This window comes from Marmota marmota, unplaced genomic scaffold (genome assembly GCF_001458135.2).
Source record: "Marmota marmota marmota unplaced genomic scaffold, marMar, whole genome shotgun sequence".
In the NCBI taxonomy this organism is placed as follows: Eukaryota; Metazoa; Chordata; class Mammalia; order Rodentia; family Sciuridae; genus Marmota; species Marmota marmota.
The window spans coordinates 39,888,295-39,907,761 of record NW_026000016.1 but is presented as its reverse complement, the minus strand read 5'-3'; the positions used below and the strand labels follow the sequence as shown (position 1 = coordinate 39,907,761).

The 19,467-nt window shown below is 40.1% G+C and overlaps 1 protein-coding gene across 8 annotated transcripts in view; it reads left to right on the top strand.

Moving 5' to 3' along the window:
* Window positions 1–19,467, top strand: part of Srgap2 (SLIT-ROBO Rho GTPase activating protein 2) — a 242,435-nt gene that overhangs the window by 111,532 nt on the left and 111,436 nt on the right. For all 8 annotated transcript variants that reach the window (XM_048809527.1, XM_015483747.2, XM_015483746.2 and 5 more), the window contains exon 4: window positions 10,560–10,722. In XM_048809527.1, the coding sequence (XP_048665484.1) occupies window positions 10,560–10,722 (163 nt within the window). The remainder of the gene's footprint in view (window positions 1–10,559; window positions 10,723–19,467) is intronic.

Below are 19,467 nucleotides of genomic sequence, written 5' to 3'. Positions count from 1 at the left end.
TTTACTTGTAGGTAGCACAATACCTTCATTTCATTTTTATGTGGTGCTGAGGATCGAACCCAGTGCCCTCCGCATGCCAGGCAAGTGCTGTACCACTGAGCCACAACCTCAGCCAGTAAATTGATTTAAAAAAAAACACAAAACTCCATTATTGTGTTGTATCCTACAATTTGAACAACATCATTTTTAGAGCATCAGTTTTTAAATTTGGAGCATATATAAAACTGCCTGGGCTGCTTCTTTAAAAGGCAGATTTCTGGACATTGCTCTGGTGAATTGTAATCTCTGTTAAGGAGCATGAGAATCCACATTTAAACAAACACTCTAGTCATTCTGATGCAGTGTGATTTGGGGTCCTGAAGACTCATACTTTGAGAAACTGCTGTCTTTTGAGCTTAGGAGCCTGGCTATTTAAGGCTTCTATCTCATACTTGCCTCAAGATGGGTAAGTGGTATTGGGGATCATCCAAATCCAGGCCAGGAATCCTCTCATTACAGACTCATCCATGCCAACTCCCGGATCTTAATATTTCTTTTTTATATGTTTATTTTATATTTATTTATTCTTTTTAGTTATACATGACATTAAGTATATTTTGACATTTATACAAACATGGAATATATCATTCTACTTCATATTTCTTGATAGTTCTCTTTTAAATGTCTGTCGTGGCTCTTATTAAGGTAGATAAGGGGTTAACTGAGGCCGCAGAATAGAGAATGAAGGGTCATTTTACAGAGTGGCTGGGGTGTGGCACAGCCTAGTAGGTGCCCAAAGCCAGTCCCAAATTAGAATAGGGTGGGATTCAAAACTGCTTTTCCTCTGCACTTGCCTTTCATGTGTAACCACATGCAGTGTGTCAACATGCTTTCCGGCGCTGCCGCACCAGCGACTTTGCTCCCTCTGAGTTCATGGACCCTTGGTATTCCTGTTATGTGTTGTCTTAGAATAGCTGTGTGCTCTGGGGCTCTGAACACCTTCCGTTAACTCCTGCAGCACCAGGCCTTTGTAGATGGTGAGGGGTTTCTGGTTGAAATATAACAACCACCACAATGAAATAAGAAAACATTTGCTAGTCAGGAGACCTGGGTGCTTTGCTTTGCTCCACCACTATCTATGTGACCTCAGGTTCCCTGAGTCTCAGTCTCCTCACTTAGAAAATGATAGGTTTCGTCTAGACTCTGAACCATTTTGAAAGTCTCTGCTAGCTCTGAAATTCCATGATTCTATTTTTTATACCCTCTGGCTTTGCATTTTAAAATTCTTTCATGTCTCAATTAGGTTAGGCACAGCAGATATTACTGAGTTTGGGAATTTCCAGAGAATCAGGTGATAAGTTAAGAGAAGCAAAATATATTCCCATTTAGTGCACTGAAGAAGTAGGAAATTTATAAACAAGTTCATTGTCAAATTGAGTAATTTTGGGAATTTTGGGGTGTGTTTGTAAAGACTCTAGCTACTTTGTTTTGTGGGTGTAAATTCATTGTGTGGGCTGTTGGGAAATAGTATTAGTTGTTACAATAATTAGAAATGATGATGATATTAATTTATAGTTGGAGAACACTTCCTGTCTCTAAAGTTTTTTGTGGACATCACCTTGTTTGACTTGATCCTCACTGATCAGATGAGTCAGGCAGGTCAGGTCTGCTGTCCCCATTTATATTTTTAAACAGATAAGGGAAATTTGAGACCCAGAATACATTTGCTACTTATCCAAAATTACTTGGCTAGTAAATAGCAGAACTGAATCTGGGTCTTAAGTATAGGTTAAGGTGCTTTAGCGCCTGCTATAATGGGGTTCATTGTTCATCCAGATTCCTTAAGGACCTGAACTCAATAATTTGACCCACTAACCTGAAATTGAGTAGGGCATCTCTTACATCACCCAACCCTTTAAATTTTGCCAATAAACTATCAACCTGGTTAATGATATGCTGTAGTTCCGAGCACACAAGCCAATGGGCATATAAATTTGGTCACTCAACAACCACCCAGAGAGTGAGCACAAGATTCCTGCTGGAGCAGTTGATTAGGCAAGGTAGATGGAGACTGAAGATAAGAACTAACTATTCATTAAGTGAATCGTAGTCTTACTGTGCTCAACACTTATAGGATTTCTGTGTGGCTCTGGCATCCGGTTATTAGTCAATCTGATTCTTGGTTATAGGTGTTTATTGAACATTCCAAAATATACCCTATCCTCAAGAGACTTCCTTCCAATAAAGGCAAGATAAATATTAAAATAACACATGAGAAGTGGTAATGATGCACACAGCTCATCTGATGACTATGGAGGTTTATTCTGTTTAGCTCTGTAGTTATACAGGAGCTCTATTTTCTTCATTGCTGTCATGAGCCCTGTAAAGGGACTTATTGTCCCAGGAACAAGAGGGGGAGACACCCTTATGGATGCCCTTTCTTCTCAGTGGCTTGTTGGCACTTGGCAAATTTAAGTACTGAATTGCTAGCCAGGAGGAGTTACTGGCTGTAGATCAAACTTCTCTTCTCATGCCTGGTGCCAGGGAGATGCCTGCTCCTAAGGGGGTGTTTACTGCTTTGAAAATAAATGTGTGGATTTCTGAGTGACGTCATTTCACTTTGGCACTGACAGGTATTTATTTCTCTAGAATGAATTACCAGGGTTGAGCCAGACTGTCTGCCTCAGTCATCTTCCAAGGTTTCATTTATTTAAAAAATCTGCTAACACATCTGCATGTTTTTTTCTTTCTTCTTTCTCTGTATGTTTGTCATGTTCTATAATTACTTATGGGGTTTCTGGTGACATCTTAATTAACTAGAGAAGAAAAAAACTGAAGATATAATTGTAGAGTTGTTCGCAAGTTTTTCTATGGAATATGTGGACCCAACTGTCAATGTAATATAGATGGTTATAGATTCTTTTTAAACCAAGAAACATGTTTGACTTTAATGTTTCTTGGCCATCGATCATACTTTTGTGATGCTTTCCCTCTTGCTGTGGTGTTTTAGTTTCATTGAATGAATTGGGGTTCTAAGGTGTGTATTTAATTCCTAAGTGACTGTCTAGGCCTTTCGTTCTACAGATCACACAGGAATTGAATGCTTAGACCTTGTCCTCCAGCATTTAGTTTGTGCCTAGAGTATACAAGGAGAGTTTAATAGCCACTTTGTTTATTCTTCCCTGCAGTTCTGAGAATGCTTATGCCAAGACATGGGTGTAAATGAAGGAAGGTCCATGCAGAGGCCTGGTGAGCAGGCAGGTCTTCTATGTCAGCCAAGTCAGGGTTTCACAATGGATTCATCCACACCAGTGGATGTGGTTACAGGTGATGGACAGTCCAGGAATAAGAAAGCCATATCTCTGATCCTAAAGGTTTCCAATGGGAGAAATAGATGAGAAATAAGAATGGTTATCTTTTTATCCCTAGTACACAGAACAGTGTTTGGTATACAGTAGGTGCTCAATTAGTATCTGTTGAATAAATGAACGAAATGAGATCAGGGACTTAGAGGAGTCTAGACAATAAGATGTCAAAAATCTAGGCAAGAAATTTGGATTGCAGAGATTCAAATCTTGAGACTACAGTCTCATGGAATCTAAGGTCTTGAGTAGTGTGAAGAATCTCCAGTTGCCTCCTCTCCCCTGTGATAGGGTGCCATGGGGTGGTCAAAGAGAAGGAAAAATCTCTTGTGTCATAAATTGAGTCAACTCCAGTGAGAGTTAATAGTGCCTCCCATTTGAGGGCCATTCGTAGTTCTCTGACCTAACCTAGAAGAACCTTGGTCCCATAATCATTCAGGAAATTGTTATTAAGCACTTAACAGATGTTGGACACGGTGCTAGTCCAGTTCTCTACTTCAAAGTAGAATCCTAAGCTCCCAGCTCTTGAGCATGTCATTCCCCAAAGGGTGTGGCTAAGCTCTGTGGAACTAATCCAGAGCCACAAAAATCCTGTTTCCATACAGCAATCCCCCAAAACTTGATTATAGGGAACAATTTAGACTATTTTGAGTAAGGTAGGTATGCCACCGTTTGAATCCTTTCTAATCATCTGTTTAGGTTACTGAAGGCAGTTTGTGGTACTAACTTGAAAACTTGAAAGCTCATTTCTCCATACGTAAAATACATTATTTTTGCTTTTGGCACTTTTTCTGTCTCTGAACTCTCCCGACTCTGGTCTCATTGCTGGCAAAGCTGAAGCAAGAGCTATGATAAGCCCAGAGGAGTGTGCCTGCCCCCTGTCTACCCTCTTGTCTTTGAAAGATGCCTCCAGGCTGCCACTGTACTACTGGGTCAAAAAACCAGCAGTCGCCCTTACAGGCAGATTCTTTTTCAAGTCAGTTTCTACCTTGGGGATTTCTCCCCCTCCTTCTTTTAACACCTTCCCCAGCAAATCCAATCCATCCTCTGGCTTATCTGGGTCAGCAAGGGTCTGATTTTATGCATGGCACTGTCAGACCATAAATCCGCTGCAGCTTTGCCTCTCTATCCAGCCCGTCTGCTTCTGTCAGCATCAGCAAAATGCATAATAGAGAAAATAAGCCAGAAAGGCTAATAACACTCATCTGAATAAAATAATCTCTTTGGCTGCCTCAGTTCATTTCATTTTAATCAAGGTGCCAGGAGGGAATTTAGGTTAAAATAATCCAGCCTCCTCGTCACTAGCTTTCTATCCAACCATCACTAAATGATCTCTTTTATCAGGCATGCGCCTTATTGTTTTTAATCCTCCTCCTCATTGGATGCTTAATAACTTATATTGAATGATGTGTTGAACTCATTTGGGTTTTGTCTATCATCACAGATATGTCTGTTTTTCAAAGTGAGAAATTCTATTATTCTTAGATGCATTGATATTTGGCAGCTCTCTACAGACTGGCAGGTTTGATAGGAATTCTGAGACAGTGGTGGGGGTCTGGAAGCTGCTGAGGCATCTAGGGTTCTGGCAATCTGGGCTCCCTTTTGGATGTCTTCCTGTCAACCTCAGCACATAGTAGCCACTGTGGGATGCAGGACGGATCGTTCCACCTGGTCCCTTAGGGAAAGGACGGTGGAAGATTGAATTCTGCTCTCCCCTTGGTATCTCCCTCACGTCTTCCCAGAGACTTACAGCTGCTTTGTTAATTGCCTGTTGCTGCCTTCTTATCCTAACCATTATTTGCTGAGGGCTGTGCATTTTCAGCAGGCTGCACTCTTGGCCCTGGCCCAGGGCTGGGTGAGGAGTGTGTTGGAAATTGATGAAAACTGAATCCTAGTTTGTTTGGAAATAAAAATAATAATATTTCCTCACAGTTTGTGTCGAGCTTTCTTTCATGTTGCTCTAGTCCTTTTGCAACCATCATCTCAGTCGATCCACAGACCCCCCTGAGAGTGCACAAGTCAGAGACCATTAGCCCCAGAAGGAACCCACTGCACCACAGCAAATGTAGAAGCTCAACCCTTCCATTAATGCCAGGCTTGTGCCACGTGTACCATCTGCAGAGCCGTGAATGTAGCAATTCGGAATTAAATGTCATCTTAGGTTAGGAGAGCTTCCAGGATTTTATAGTCATGCATTGAAGATCTTTAGGAGCTAGATGTACACCGATAGACACATGTCCACGTTTTAGGTGAAACCAAACAGAAAGGATATGGAAAGGAGAAAGTATGAATACAGTAGGCCAAGTTTGTGGAGTTGGCTCTTCATTCTGGATATTTTAGTGAAATCCCTTTGAGCATTGTTGCTAAGTTTGTTGAACATTCATAAGTAGTCTAAATTGAGAGAGAAAAGCTGGGCTAATGTCTTTGAAACTAATGATTCAGCTGTGCAGGTTTATCTGTTCCAGTGCATTTGTAGTGATAATCCCTTCTGCAGATGCACAGCCGCCTTGAGACTTTCTGGATCCCCTTTCTTGTGACTGGAATCATCCCCTCTCCAGTACAGTATGATGTTTTCTTGATCTTCTCCCTGAAATTTTTTTTTAAGTAAGAAAAATACTTCTGGATATTTTGTCTGCTTTTTAGGGATTAGTGTTTGAGGAGGTTTGCAGCTGTTCAGCACATTCCTAAGGGATGCAGACCCTTGGCTTTAAATGCCCAAGTATTACACAACCTGGGGCTCTGGGGGCGGGGAAAGCAAAGACACTGTGCAAACAAATGATAGATGGAAAAGATATAAAGACAAATTTCAATCTCCCAACCAAACGAAGTTCCCTTGGCTCCAGCGGCCCCAAATAAAATAAGGCTGCAAAGCTGCTAGAGCAGGAAACCACTCTCACAGAGCCTTAATATGCTCCCTATGAAATCACGTCTCGTTGACTTGCTTATTTTCCAGCCCAAAGTGCGTTTTGAAGTGTGTTTCATCTTTGTTTGTGTTGGCTGGGAAAATTGCCTGTGTATTTGCGTTTCCCTTTCCCCACATTATCTTCACCTCTCCCACCCCACTGCCGCCCCAAAATAAATAAGTGAATTAATTAAAACACCTCAGTGGAAAGGAGGAGTGTGTCTGAGAAAGCATACAGACTCAGAGAACCTGAAATATTGAAAACTAAAAGGAAGCTTGGGAACCCCTAGAGGAAACAGGCAAGTTCTAATGTGTGTGTGTGTGTGTGTGTGTGTGTTTAAATCATAGACTACTTTTGTAAAACAAAATTCTTGCATAAAACTTAAATATATGAAATAGATCAAAACAGTGGAATTTTTTTTTTTTTTGCAGTACCAGGGATTAAATCCAGGGCCTTGTGCATGTAGGCAAGCGCTTTACTGGATCTACTTTTAAAGCACACATTTATAAAAACCACTTATTACAGAGTCAATCACTGTGAACAATGAGGCTGTGCTTATGAACTAAAAATATTGAAATCAGAGTTATGAATAAGTATTACAGTTTTTGTATCGGTTTCAGTATCCAAGTTATTTCTGGTTTTGGTTTGAGTTGTTCACTACCAAGAAAATTCTTACTCACACAGAGTTATTATAATCTTGAGATAGTTTTAAATTGATTCAGGTGCTTGAAAAAAACAATCTTTGTTTTAAAATTGAATCACTGTCAGGCACGATGGTGCACACCTGTAATCCCAGTGGTTTGGGAGGCTAAGGCAGGAGGATCATGAGTTCAAGATCAGCCTGAGCAATTTGCGAGGTTCTAAGCAACTCAGTGAGACTCTGTCTCTAAATAAAATAGAAAAAGGGGATGTGGCTCAATCGTGGTACAAAAGAAAGAAAAATGAATCTCTAACATTACCTACCAGCTCTTCCCATCCCCCTTCATAACTATTAATTAGATAAGCCCCAACATGTATCATTAGCATTGTGTTAATTGATAATGAAATGATATGATATTGAGAAGATTGATTCTCACCAGCCCTCCATGATCTCCCATGAACCCAATTGTCAGCTTTCTGTGACACATAGTTGAACTTGGTTGATTGTTGAGTTATGTGCTCACCTGTACAGTCTTTTCTAGGGAGGCACACACAGGCTTAAATGAAAAAGAAATAAGCCTGTGCAGAGCTACATCCATTCGAACTAATAGCATATTGTTTAGAAGTTCCATTGCATGCAGTGATTCTTTGTTCTGAGGCTTTCATACATAGAAGCTCTCCTAGTGGCCTAAGAGACATTTCAGTGTTGTCTAAGTCGGGGACCTGGGTCCAGGGGCCTTGTTCATTTTAATGGGATTGCTCATTTGTATGAATGTTTTACAGTTTTAGTTGAAATGTGATTCTCTGTTAATTCCAGAGTTTCTCAGAACACAATTTAAAAGCCCCTACTCAGTGAACCCAATCAATCATAATAGCTGTTGCACTATATGTGATAGCAAGGCCCTGAGTTCCACCTCCCAGCATCACCAAAAAAAAGTTCTCAGTACACTTCATAGTCTTAAGTGACAATGCATTTTATTTTAAAAAGTTCCCCCTTCAATGTATCACCAGGCTTACAAGGCCAAGCTCTCCCACTGAGCTACACCCCAGCCCCCACCCATCATGCTTGCTCATCCTTTCTTTTGAGGGTGCTTGGGGATATAAACATACATATTGGAGGCCTGGGGCTGTATATCTTGCATTCTTTTTTCATGATTGACTTTGATTTCCTTGGATGGGTTTCTGCCTCTTGTGATCTGTGGTGCCCTGTTTGTGAGCTAGCTGGCTCTTTGTTTAACTCGCCAATATTCTTACTAGAGGTTTTTCTCTGTTTTCCACCCTGCACTGGGACATTGGTGCCTTTATAACCACTGACACTCCTAATAGTGTACCTTGTTTATTTAAGATACAAATATTTATACATTTGTGGAATTGAATTAAAGCATCATGTTTGCATGCATAAAGCACAGTATGGATTCCTAACCCACATTTTCCTATAAGAAGCAGTTTGAAATCAGTTGTAAATTTAAGGTCTTGTGAGATCTGCCCTAATTTTAAAAAGCAAGTGTAATGGCCTGGTACATTCTTTGCTTCCCGAAGATGTGGGTATCTTGCCAAGAGAAACCACTTGATAAAAATGTAAAGTAGATTTTGGTGGGTTTTTTTTGTTGTTGTTGTTTTAGAATATTGTTAACTAAACTGATTTGGAATCAATTTGAGAGGTTCTTTGCAATGGAAACATTGAATACATGTGTTTAAATTTCTCACTATTTGATTTTTGGATTGTTTTCTGTTGACCTTTTTTTATCCAGATGCTAAACATTTTTAGGAGTGAATTAATGATTTTTATCTCTCCCTCTGGCTAGTGTATTTTAAAATTCCCATAGAAATCTTAAAAATTCCCTAGAAAGGTAATTGACATAATGTCATAGTGATTGGCATGTAAGTGTTAAGTTATTTTGTCTGTGGATGTGTGATGCCTGGGGTAGGGAAAAGGACAAGTTTAGAACAGTTTCAGATGAGACTCTAAAGTTCTTTGGTTTGAAGCAACTTTTTAGATATATTAGACAGATATTTGACTTGCTGGTCTTGTGTATATATATATATGCTGGTCTTGTTGTTTTGTTTTGTTTTGGGTACCAGGAATTGAACCCAGGGGCATTTTACCACTGCTCTACATCCTCATCCCTTATTATTTATTTATTCATTTATTTTGAGAAAGGGTCTCACTAAATTTCTTAGGGCCTCACTGAGTTACTAAGGCCAGCTTTGAACTTGTGATCCTTCTGCCTGGTTCTCCTGAGTTGCTAAGATGATAGGCATGTGCCACCAAGCCTGGCTGGTCTGGTATGTTATAAAACCTAAGAAGATATGGTCTAATTATGTGTTAGTAGTTATTACTATGGAACTGGACATTCCAAGTTGAACTCTCAGTTTTACAAGTCACAGTTGCCCATCTGCCTTGAGCCTTGATGGACCAAGCCACTCTCAACTCCCTTTCTTTGCATTCACAGACTGACTAGAGGGAGCAAGAGGGGATTGAGTACCCTGGGTAGGATTCTTTTGAGTGGTTAAGAGCACTCTTTACAATTATAGGTGTGCTTTTTGAACTCCTCTACTGCCACTTTTTAGCTGTGTGACCTGGAGGAAAGTTGTTGAATCAGATTTTTTTATTTGTTTGGTTGGGTTTTTGTTTTGGTCCACTTTTCCATCAGTGTTGTTAATAACATCCATCTCATCAGATAGTTGTGGTGTTTAAGTTAAACAATGTGTGTAAAGAACCAGCCATGTGCCAAATACTCATTATCCCTTGATAAACAGTATCACAAATTTTTCCTACTTTCTGTTTCTCTCCTTAAAGAAATCCAACTCCCAGATGCAGAAATTAGTACTGTTGCTTAAATTAGTACTGTGAGCTAAGTAACAGTTATTCTTTTGGATCACATTGTTTTTATTTGAAATGAGCAACTAGGTTTAGCACTTTGCCACTCTGGATCTGTGAATGTTTCAGGAATACTTATGTTCAGATGAGGTTTGTGGTTTTGGTTATATGGGAAATGAGGCCATGGTTCACTCAATGAAATCAAATCTATTTGGATGTGTTCCATGGAACTGAAGAGTGTTCCAGGACTTTTTTATGGCAGTTGTCTCTAAAGTTGTTGTCATTGTACCCTACAATAAGTAAACTTGTGAGGATTTAATTTGTAGTGCTCTAATGATTTTGTACCATCTAAGCCAGGTAACCTAAAGGCAAAGGTTATGGACTTCAGTGTCTGCAGAGAACTGTGGTTCTAGTCCCAGGCTATCTATTACTAACCATGCAATGGCTTGGGGGCAAGTGACAACCCCTCTGAGCTTTGGTTTTCTAATCAGTCAAATAGTGAAAATGGTAGTTCTTAGGATGAAACAGTAGAGCTTAAATGAGTTAATACATTTAAAGTTCTAACAAATTCGTAGAATATGAGTGTTCGACAAATAATCCTGCTTCTTTCTCTTTCTCTCCTTCTCTACTTTCCCTACCCTTTTCGCTCCCTCACTTCATGTTATAGTCTCTCTCTCTCTCTCTCTCTCTCTCTCCTGGATTTTTAGAAAAAGAAAAAAGTAGTGATGCAAACTTCAGGAAAGACATCTTTCGGGTTTTGCTTTGATTTGTGGCATAGACTGTAATTGTATATTTGGCCCTGGCTGCTTACCAATATTTATTTATTAATTTACTTTTATTGCTGTTTCTCTGCAGGAAGGACCAGAATGTTCTTTCTCCAGTCAACTGTTGGAATCTCCTCTTAAACCAAGTGAAGAGGGAGAGCAGGGACCACACCACCCTGAGTGACATCTACCTGAATAATATAATTCCTCGATTTGTCCAAGTCAGCGAGGACTCAGGAAGACTCTTTAAGAAGGTACGTAGATATTCCTAGTTGGTGAGGTTCTTGGCAGGAGCAGTGACACAATCTTATAAATAAGAGGAAGGATATCTTATTAGACTTTCCACTGACCATTCTTTGCTTCATATTCAGGGAGGAAAAAATAGTTGAATAAGCATTCTTTTCTTCCTTTCAGAACTAAAGTCCTGAGAGAGTTAACCATTGTAAAGTACAGCCCCAGAACTGGCACCATCATTCATAATCTGTATGTTATTAATACTGTGTATGTTTTGGTGGTTTCCTCCAGTGATTTGTGACATGGTTGGGATTTAGGGGACCTCAGTGTTGCTTCATGTTTTCCTCTTCTAGCTCATTTACCAAATTCATGTGTGTTTGTGTTTTGGTTTTCATTTTCTTTCCAAGTTCTCATCTTGGCCTAAGGTACGTATGAATTTGGTTGTTTTTATCCTGATGTATCTTTGTTTGGGGTCTCTTCATGCTTTCTGAGGCTCAGTTTTTATCACATTTCCTTGAGTGTAGGTTGAGCAATTTGACTAAGAAAACACTAAAAATAATTGTAATAATCTTAAAGAATTCCTGCTAAATTCACCTTTCCTATCAGTGGTGGAACTCACATCTTAGAAACCCAGGAACTCTTCTTGAGCTCTCAGTGGAGTCCTTTATTCATGAGGTTTGGTTACAAGTGGCAAAGGCCTCGACCATTATACACAGCATGCCATGCCTGAAACTCAATCTCTAATATCCCTAAAGACTTTCTAGAAGGTAAACAATCTTCCCACAAGTCACAGATAGAAAGAGGATGATATACAGAGCTATTTAGATTTCACTAGTTTCTGTTTGACAAAATCGAGTGTTAAGATTTGAGGTTGGCTGGGCGTGACAGCACATGCCTGTTATCCCAGTGACTCTAGAGGCTAAGGAAGGAAGATCTCAAGTTGGAGTTTAGCCTGAACAACTTGGTGAGACCTTGTCTCAAAATTTAAAATATTAAAAAAGAAAAAATAAAACAGGGCAGTTAGTTCAGTGGTAGAGCACTCCTGGGTTCTTTCCAGTATCACCAAAACCAAAACCAAAAACCATACAGTGTTAATTAAAAAGAGGAAAAAAAAAAAAAAAAGATTTGAGGCTGAGAGGGAGATGGCTGTGATAATCAGGATTGTCATTGAGATGGCTATACCTGTTGGAAGACTTTTTCAACCCTTAATGTTAGGAAGTTTTCCAGATTTCACTGAAATTAATACCCAATGTCTTCTGTATTGACCAGCCTCAAAAAGAACTGAGAATGACTACATCCATGAGGGGCTTTCCCTGTGTCGTAGAGACAGGATGCTGAGAGTACAATCATCTGAAAAGAAAAGAAGGAAGAGAAAGATTCTTCCTCTCAGAGCTCACTTGCTATATTTACTGGCCTAGCTGTGTTTTAGCCAGGGCCACACTTCATTTAGGGATAAGGGTCCTTTTCAGCATCTCCATGGTTTCCAGCATCTGCTCTAGCTTGCTTTTTATTTATTTGAATTATTCTGCAACCTTTGGTGGGTTGTTCATGTGTGACTATAATGAAAACCTAGGTAAAATCTTGAGAGAAATAGGTTTTCCACAACCACTTAGACCACCATGAGAAGAAAAGGGGATTGACTGGTAGCCTCCATTCTTTCTGTTTCTCTGAGAAAAAATTTCTGTGAGAGTTGTTTACCTAGCTTGATTTCACCTAGTCTTTCCCTGCCTTCTCTTCCAGCCTTAGAAGTGTAGAGAAGAACCAAGGTGAGAGAGTTGTCTAGACTCTCCAGATGTCTAAAGTGAAGACAGCCAGATGGCAAAGCCATTAGTGTTCCTGGATCCTTAAGAGCACATCCACATTTACTTCACCAGAGGCCCAAATGTATGGCACATATATGAGCCATGGGATGTATCACCCTCAGAAGGAAAATCCACCCAAGAACCATATTCCTAGCCATGGTCTCAAGATTGATCTCTACAAGCATGCATTTTTATGCTGGGGCTCTAATGAAGAATTTCTGATTTCTCCTAGGACTATTCATATATTACATTTCACTGAAGAGAAGTGCATGATCATAGGTTTACAGCTCAGTGCATTTTCACAAAGTGAGCACACCTGTGTAACAAGCTGTAGATGAAGAAACAGAACAATTCAGTGCCCCAGGAGTCCCCCACCCCTTATGCTCTATTCATCCCCACTTCCAAACCCCTAAGGATAACTACTGTCCTGACTTTTAACATCAAAGATTAGTTTTGCTTGGTTTCACACTTTATATAAGTAGAATCATACTATCAATATTCTCTGGGTCTGGTTTCTCTCATTCTCCATTTTGTGTACAGATCATAGGACTTCCTCTTAATAACTTTATTTCGATTAAATTATAGTTGATTAGAGATACTCATAGGATTGTTGCATGACCAATGTTTACTGTCCCACAGGGTGATTAATTTTTTTTCTCCCTTGGGACTGCAAGTATACAGAGTCCTCTCAGAAGCTAGCTGATAGATCAGAAGAGAAGATTCCTTCTGGTTGGGCTGGGTGAGAGCTTCTTTGCTTTCTAAAAATTGGCAAAGAAACATTCTCCATACCCCAGTTTTTCAATCCCTTTTGTTTAGAATATGTTGCATTGGTTAAGACATAGTAATCACATAAGAGACCTAAAGAATGTGCCCAACCACCGTATTCATTTGGAGAAGCTTTTGGAGGCTTGCTTTGTGCTATCAGAGCAGAGATCTTTTCCAAGTGACCCTTTCTGTTGGACCTGGCTCTGCCATTAATGCTTGAGCAATTATGTCCTTGTATGCCTCAGTTCCCTAAACTTAAAAAAAAAAAAAGAGAGAGAGAGAATATGAGCTATACAGTCTCCTTGGTGCCTTCTAAATCCAATATTCTACAGTTCTGTGACAACAAGGGTATCTTCCTACACTGGGGCTTCCTTCTGGTTGTTGGATAACCATTGTTAAATTTTGATAGATAAATTGTAGCCCCAGAGATAGAACAAACAATAGAGAGGTGTGGGTGGGTTGAGGGCTATCTTAAGCAACTCAAGACCAAATTTCTTGAAGAATCAAGCATTGTTTCAGATGCTGTTATCTGTAATGACCAGCAACTAAGAGATGCCAGACTGGGATCCAAGAGTATACACTAGATATAGCTTTTGTTTTACTAGTAAATTTGGTTCTAGCAGCAAAAAGAAAATCTATTTCTCAGGAGACACAGGTTTCAGAAAAGATGACTTTATTTCTCTCTTGACAGTGCACATCTGTTCTTTATATTAATTGTCATCTAAAATTCAGTGGCCAAAGTTATGATAATATAAGCCAGAAGTTTTTGAACCCCTATGTGCCAGATATTGTGTTAAACATTCTTATGCATTATTTTTTAATCCTTACAATAATTCTGTAAGGTAGTTGCTATTATTATCTTTATTTTATTAAGGAGGAAACTGAGGCTTAAAGAGATTAAGCAAAAGTGGAGTGAGGCTAAAATTCAAATCCAGAACATTGGCTCTAAAACCCAGGAACATGGTCTATTAGGATGCTCTAGGTGTGGTGTGCAGGAAAAGGGTGGCCCAGGCATTCTTACTTTTTTTCATTGCATGTGGATATTTTACTTCGTTGTAGAATTAATCTAACATTTTGCACATGAACCTTCAAAAGGCGTGGAGGTGGCCAGGGCCACACTTCATGTAGGCATCTCCATGGTTTCCAACATCTGCTCTCGTTTGCTGGTCAACTTTGAATTGTTTCTTCTACCTGGTGTTGGGAAAGCAGCTGTGACTTGAAGTGAAATATGGCTGCATGCTTTTCTCCCCAGGGGCAGAGTCTCTAGTAAGAGGGAAACAAAGTCTCATTAAATTTGAGAACTAGCCAAAAAATCTGGCTCACAGCTAATTCAGCCAATTGAGGATCTCAGGGTGGCTGCACAATTGGCCCCTGTGTGCTACTGTACTCCCTTAGGGGATGCTCCCTGCTGGCCCTCTGGTTTGCGGTTATGTCTTTTGGGACATATTTTGCATTTTACATGAAACTGTGTTGGAGATTCCTTTAGCTAAATATAACATCTGGAGAAAGTAACCTCCTGTTCAGAGCTTAGAAACAGACCCACTTTGTCCAGGACTCCAGAGAAAATTGAGCCCATTTGGTGCTCTGGACATCTCCTCTCATGTAATGAAAGCTCAGTCTGTCTGACCCCTGTTGGAAGCAAGGTTTGGGCAAATATTATTGCTGCCACCTCCATTTGTTTAATGTGGTGGCTTCAAAAACGGTGACCAAACACTGCCAAGTCTGATCCCCATGCCCATGTGGTCTCTGTGAGAAGCATGTTCTAAAGAATCCCACCAAGAACAGAAATAATTTTTCCCACTTGATCAGTTTAAACTGAAATGAACTTGGGGGCTGTTGTTTCCCACAGGGGAGAGGGCAATCCGGGCTCTCTTTTCCTCTTTTCCCTTAGTTGGAATACAGTACAAGTATCTCTGACTTTGCTTTTTCAACTTACTGTTTCTGGCCCTTGACAGCTGCTCACACTTAAGCTCAGAACCCAGTCAATTCAGACAGTTCTAAGACTCTCGGTTGCATCCTTGTTTTTACATTACTCCAGTTCACTGTACTCCTGTTTTACCTTTAATACTCTTAAGTTTCTCTGGCAGAAACTCAGGTTAATTTGAGAAAGCTAGATCAGGTTCCTTTCAGACTAGTAGTTCTCAACTTTACCTGTGCGTGAAAGTTACTTGCAGCATTTTTTTAAAAAAAATTGTGATCGTGAATAGACAAAGATTTCTTAGAATATAAAAAGCATGAACTATAAAATTTTAAAAAGAGATAGATTGGACTTCATCCAATCATGGAAAGACATTGTTAAGAAAATGACAAACAAGCCACAGAGTGAGAGGAAATATTTGAACTATTTCTGTCAGTCTATTTTGTGCTGCTATAACAGAATAGCCGAGGCTGAGTAATTTATAAAGAATGAAGGTTTCAGCTAGGCATGGTGGTGTATGTTTGTAATCCCAGTTACTGGGGAGTCTGAGGCACAAGAATTGCAAATTCAAGGCCAGCTTGGGCAACCTAGTGAGACCTGGTACCCAAATAAAAAAATTTTTAAAGGAGTTGAGGATGTAACTCAGTGATAGAGTGATTGCCTAGTATGTATGAGGCTCTGCCAGGTTTCTGTTCGCAACTAAAAGGCTCAGGGGTTACTCCAGTTAAATTGGGCTAACTGGGCTGCACGAAATAACCACACAAGAGACCCAAATACCTTTTTCTTTGGGGTCGCTGTGACAGCTCCTCTGACCTTAAGGGTCCGCAGGAAAAGAGAGCGAGAGCACGCACTGACCCCCTTTTATTGAGGAGAAGCTATTCAAATGAGGCAAGGGGTCAGGTTTCAGGGGGCTGAGTCTATCTTCATGATGTCCACTGTCAGCAGGGTGACTGACACCTGGGTAGGCCACACCCAAGGGCACAGTAAGAGAAGGGGACACACACAAGGCACTTCCATGGAAGATTCTATCCTAAACAGGGCAAGGGGTTATATTACAAAGGGACAGGTGAGCACAGCTTCACCCATGGGGCTGTAGCCAGACACACCCATGCACAAGACACGGACCCTCGAACCCAAGAAGGGTGGGGAAAGCTCTGCCACATTTCTGTGACTGAGCACCAAAGCACCCAGCTGGGAAGTCTGACTCAGTCAAGTGCAAGGTTGGTCTCCCACAAGGCTCTGTATTAAATCCGCACTACCCAAAACAACAACAACAATGTAAAGCAAGAACACACAAAACAGTGAGACTTGTATATATATTTTTTAACAGTTCTGGGACTGGGAAGTCCAAGGTCAAGGAACTTATATCTAGCAAGGGCCTTCCTGCTGCATCATAATGAGGCAGAAAACATGATATGGGCAATAGAAAAAGAGGATTTGGGGGCAGGGCAGGGAGAGAAAGCATAAGCCAAACTCGCTGTTATCAGAAACCCACTCCTGGAATAATGAACCCACTCCCACGATAATGGTATTAATCCATTCGCCCAGTCACTCTCACAGGCACCACCTCTCAATACTGTTTCATTGAGGATTAAGTTTCTAAGTCATGAACTTGGGGGGACACTTTCAGACAATAGCAATATATATCTAACAAAGACTTGTGTCAGAATGCCAAATAAAGAACTCTTAGAACTCGGGAATAAGAAAACATGCTACCCAATTTTTTAAAAATGGGTAAAACATTTTTGGGTAAATACTTCATTAGTAAAAAATACATAAATGGCCAATCATTACATGAAAATATGGTTAATATCATTAATTATTGGGGAAATGCAAATTAAAACAAGGAGATGAACTCCAAATTCACTAAAATGGTTAACATCAAAGTGATTGACACTAGCAAGTCTTAGAGAGAATAGATGAAATTCACATGTTGCTGATAAGAATGTGAAATGGTATAACCAGTTTAGAAAATATTTTAGTAGTTTCTCTATTTCTATTTATTTATTTATTTGGTACCAGGTATTGAACCCAGGGGCGCTTTACCACTGAGCCACATCCCCATCCCTTTTTTATATTTTATTTAGAGACAGGGCCTTGGTATTTGAACTTACAATTCTCTTGCCTCAGCCTCACGAGGTTATATGTGTGATTATATGTGTGAGCCACCACACCCAGATTCTGGTATATTCTTATGGAATTAAATATGTACTTATCATCTGAACCAGCAATTTTTTTTTTGCAGGGGATGGGTAACTGGGGTGAACTCAAGGGTACTCGCAATCCTCCTGCCTCAGCCTACCAAGCTGCTGGAATTACAGGCATGTGCCACCACGCCCTGCAACTTCTGGTATTTTTAGGTATTTACAGAAAAGAAATAAAAACATTTGTCTACACAAAGACTTGTACCTAGATATTTACAACAGTGCTTGTGGTGGGCTGAATAATACCACCCCCTCCCCAAAGTTGTCCATGTCCTAATTTTTGGAACCTGTGAATGTTATCTAATCCATATAAGACTTTGAAGATAGAATTAATTTAAGGATAGCTGGGTGCAGTGGCACACACCTGTAATTCCAGTGACTCCAGAAGGAGTCAAGCAGGAGGATTGAAAGTTCAAGACCAGCCTCAACAGTTTAGCAAGGCCCTAAGCAACTCAGTGAGACCCTGTCTCAAAATTTAAAAAAAAATTTAAAAAGGGCTGGGGATGTGGCTCAGTGGAAAATCACCCCTGGGTTAAATCTCCAGTACCAAAAAAAAAAAAAAAAAAAGAATAATTTGAGGATTTTGTGATGGGGAGGTTAAGCTTGAATAGGTGGGCCCTGAATGCAATCTAAAGTGCCTTTATGAGTGGGAAATTACAGATAAAAGAGAGGAAAGCCATGTGATGGGAGCATAGTCATAGAAGATGCTATACCACTGGCTTTGAAGATAGAAGAAGGGGTCATGAGTCAGATCTCATTGTTAAAAAAACAAAAGCATAAAAACAGTGCTTTCTATGAGTCCCCCAAGCAAAAGCAGTCCTGCTGACACCTTGGTTTCAGCCCAATGAAATTAATTTTGGAGTTCTGACCTCCAGAACTCTGCGAGTGTTATTTTAAGCCACCAAGTTTTCAGTAATTTGTTTCAGCTGCCATAGGAAGCTGATACTTCATTCACAATAGCCCAAACTGGAAACAACCCAAACGTCCATCAACAGATGAATGAAAAAACCTATTATGGTACTTCCACATATACTACTCAGCAATAAAAAGAAACAGAATGCTGATAGATACAATGTAAACGAATCCAAAAAACATTATGCTAATAAGAAGGAGCCAAGCACAATGAGTGCACTCTATATGTTTCCATTTATATGAAATTTTAGAACAAGTAAATCTTATGTTTAGTGATAGAAAACAGATCAGTGATTGCCTTGGGCCCAGGGTGTGGATGAAGGGTGGATTGCAGAGGGATACAAGGGAACTTCTGGGTTAATAAAAATGTTCTGTAATCTGGAGAATGGTGGTGCATTTGTCAAAACTTATCATACTGTACATTGAAAATATGTACATTTTATTGTGTGTAAATTATGCCTCAATAATGTTGATGTAAAAGTTAAACAAAATGCCTGTGCCAAGGTTGAATCCAAGTGCAGTTGAATCCAAGTCTTTGCAGTAGGGCGGGGGTATGGTTGCCTACAGTCAGGGTTGAGAACCGCTGATGCCTTCCTTCTTGGGGAAAGTGAAGGGCAGAGAGGACATCTGAAGCCTTAAGATCCTGTCTGTGTGGATGTGAGCCATGCCTGCCCCAGCAGCTGACATTACTGAAGCAGTGAGGCCAATTTTTCCAGGCAGCCCGTTGTTTCCTTCCTTGATCCTGGAGAGTGATGAAAGGTGATTTGGCTTCCTTTACACTGTAGGAAGCGGGGAATGCACGAGAAGAGCTGAGAAGGAAGGTAATAGGCTCCATTAAGACTTTTCTCCAGGACCCTCAGATGTTAAACATGTCCTTTTGCCATTGATACATCAGTCACGAGGGAATTGGCATGACCCGTCAGATTTCCTTTGGCACCAAGGAAATGGGGCTGGCAGAAAAAGAGGATAAAGGGGATTTAAAATTAAAAGCAGTGTGTGTTGGGCTGGGGTGTGGCTCAGTAGTACATTGCTTGCCTAGCATGTGTGAGGCACTGGGTTCAATTCTCAGCACCTCATGTAAATAAATAAATAAAATAAGGGTCCATCAACAACTAAAATATATATATATATATATATATATATATATATATATATATATATATA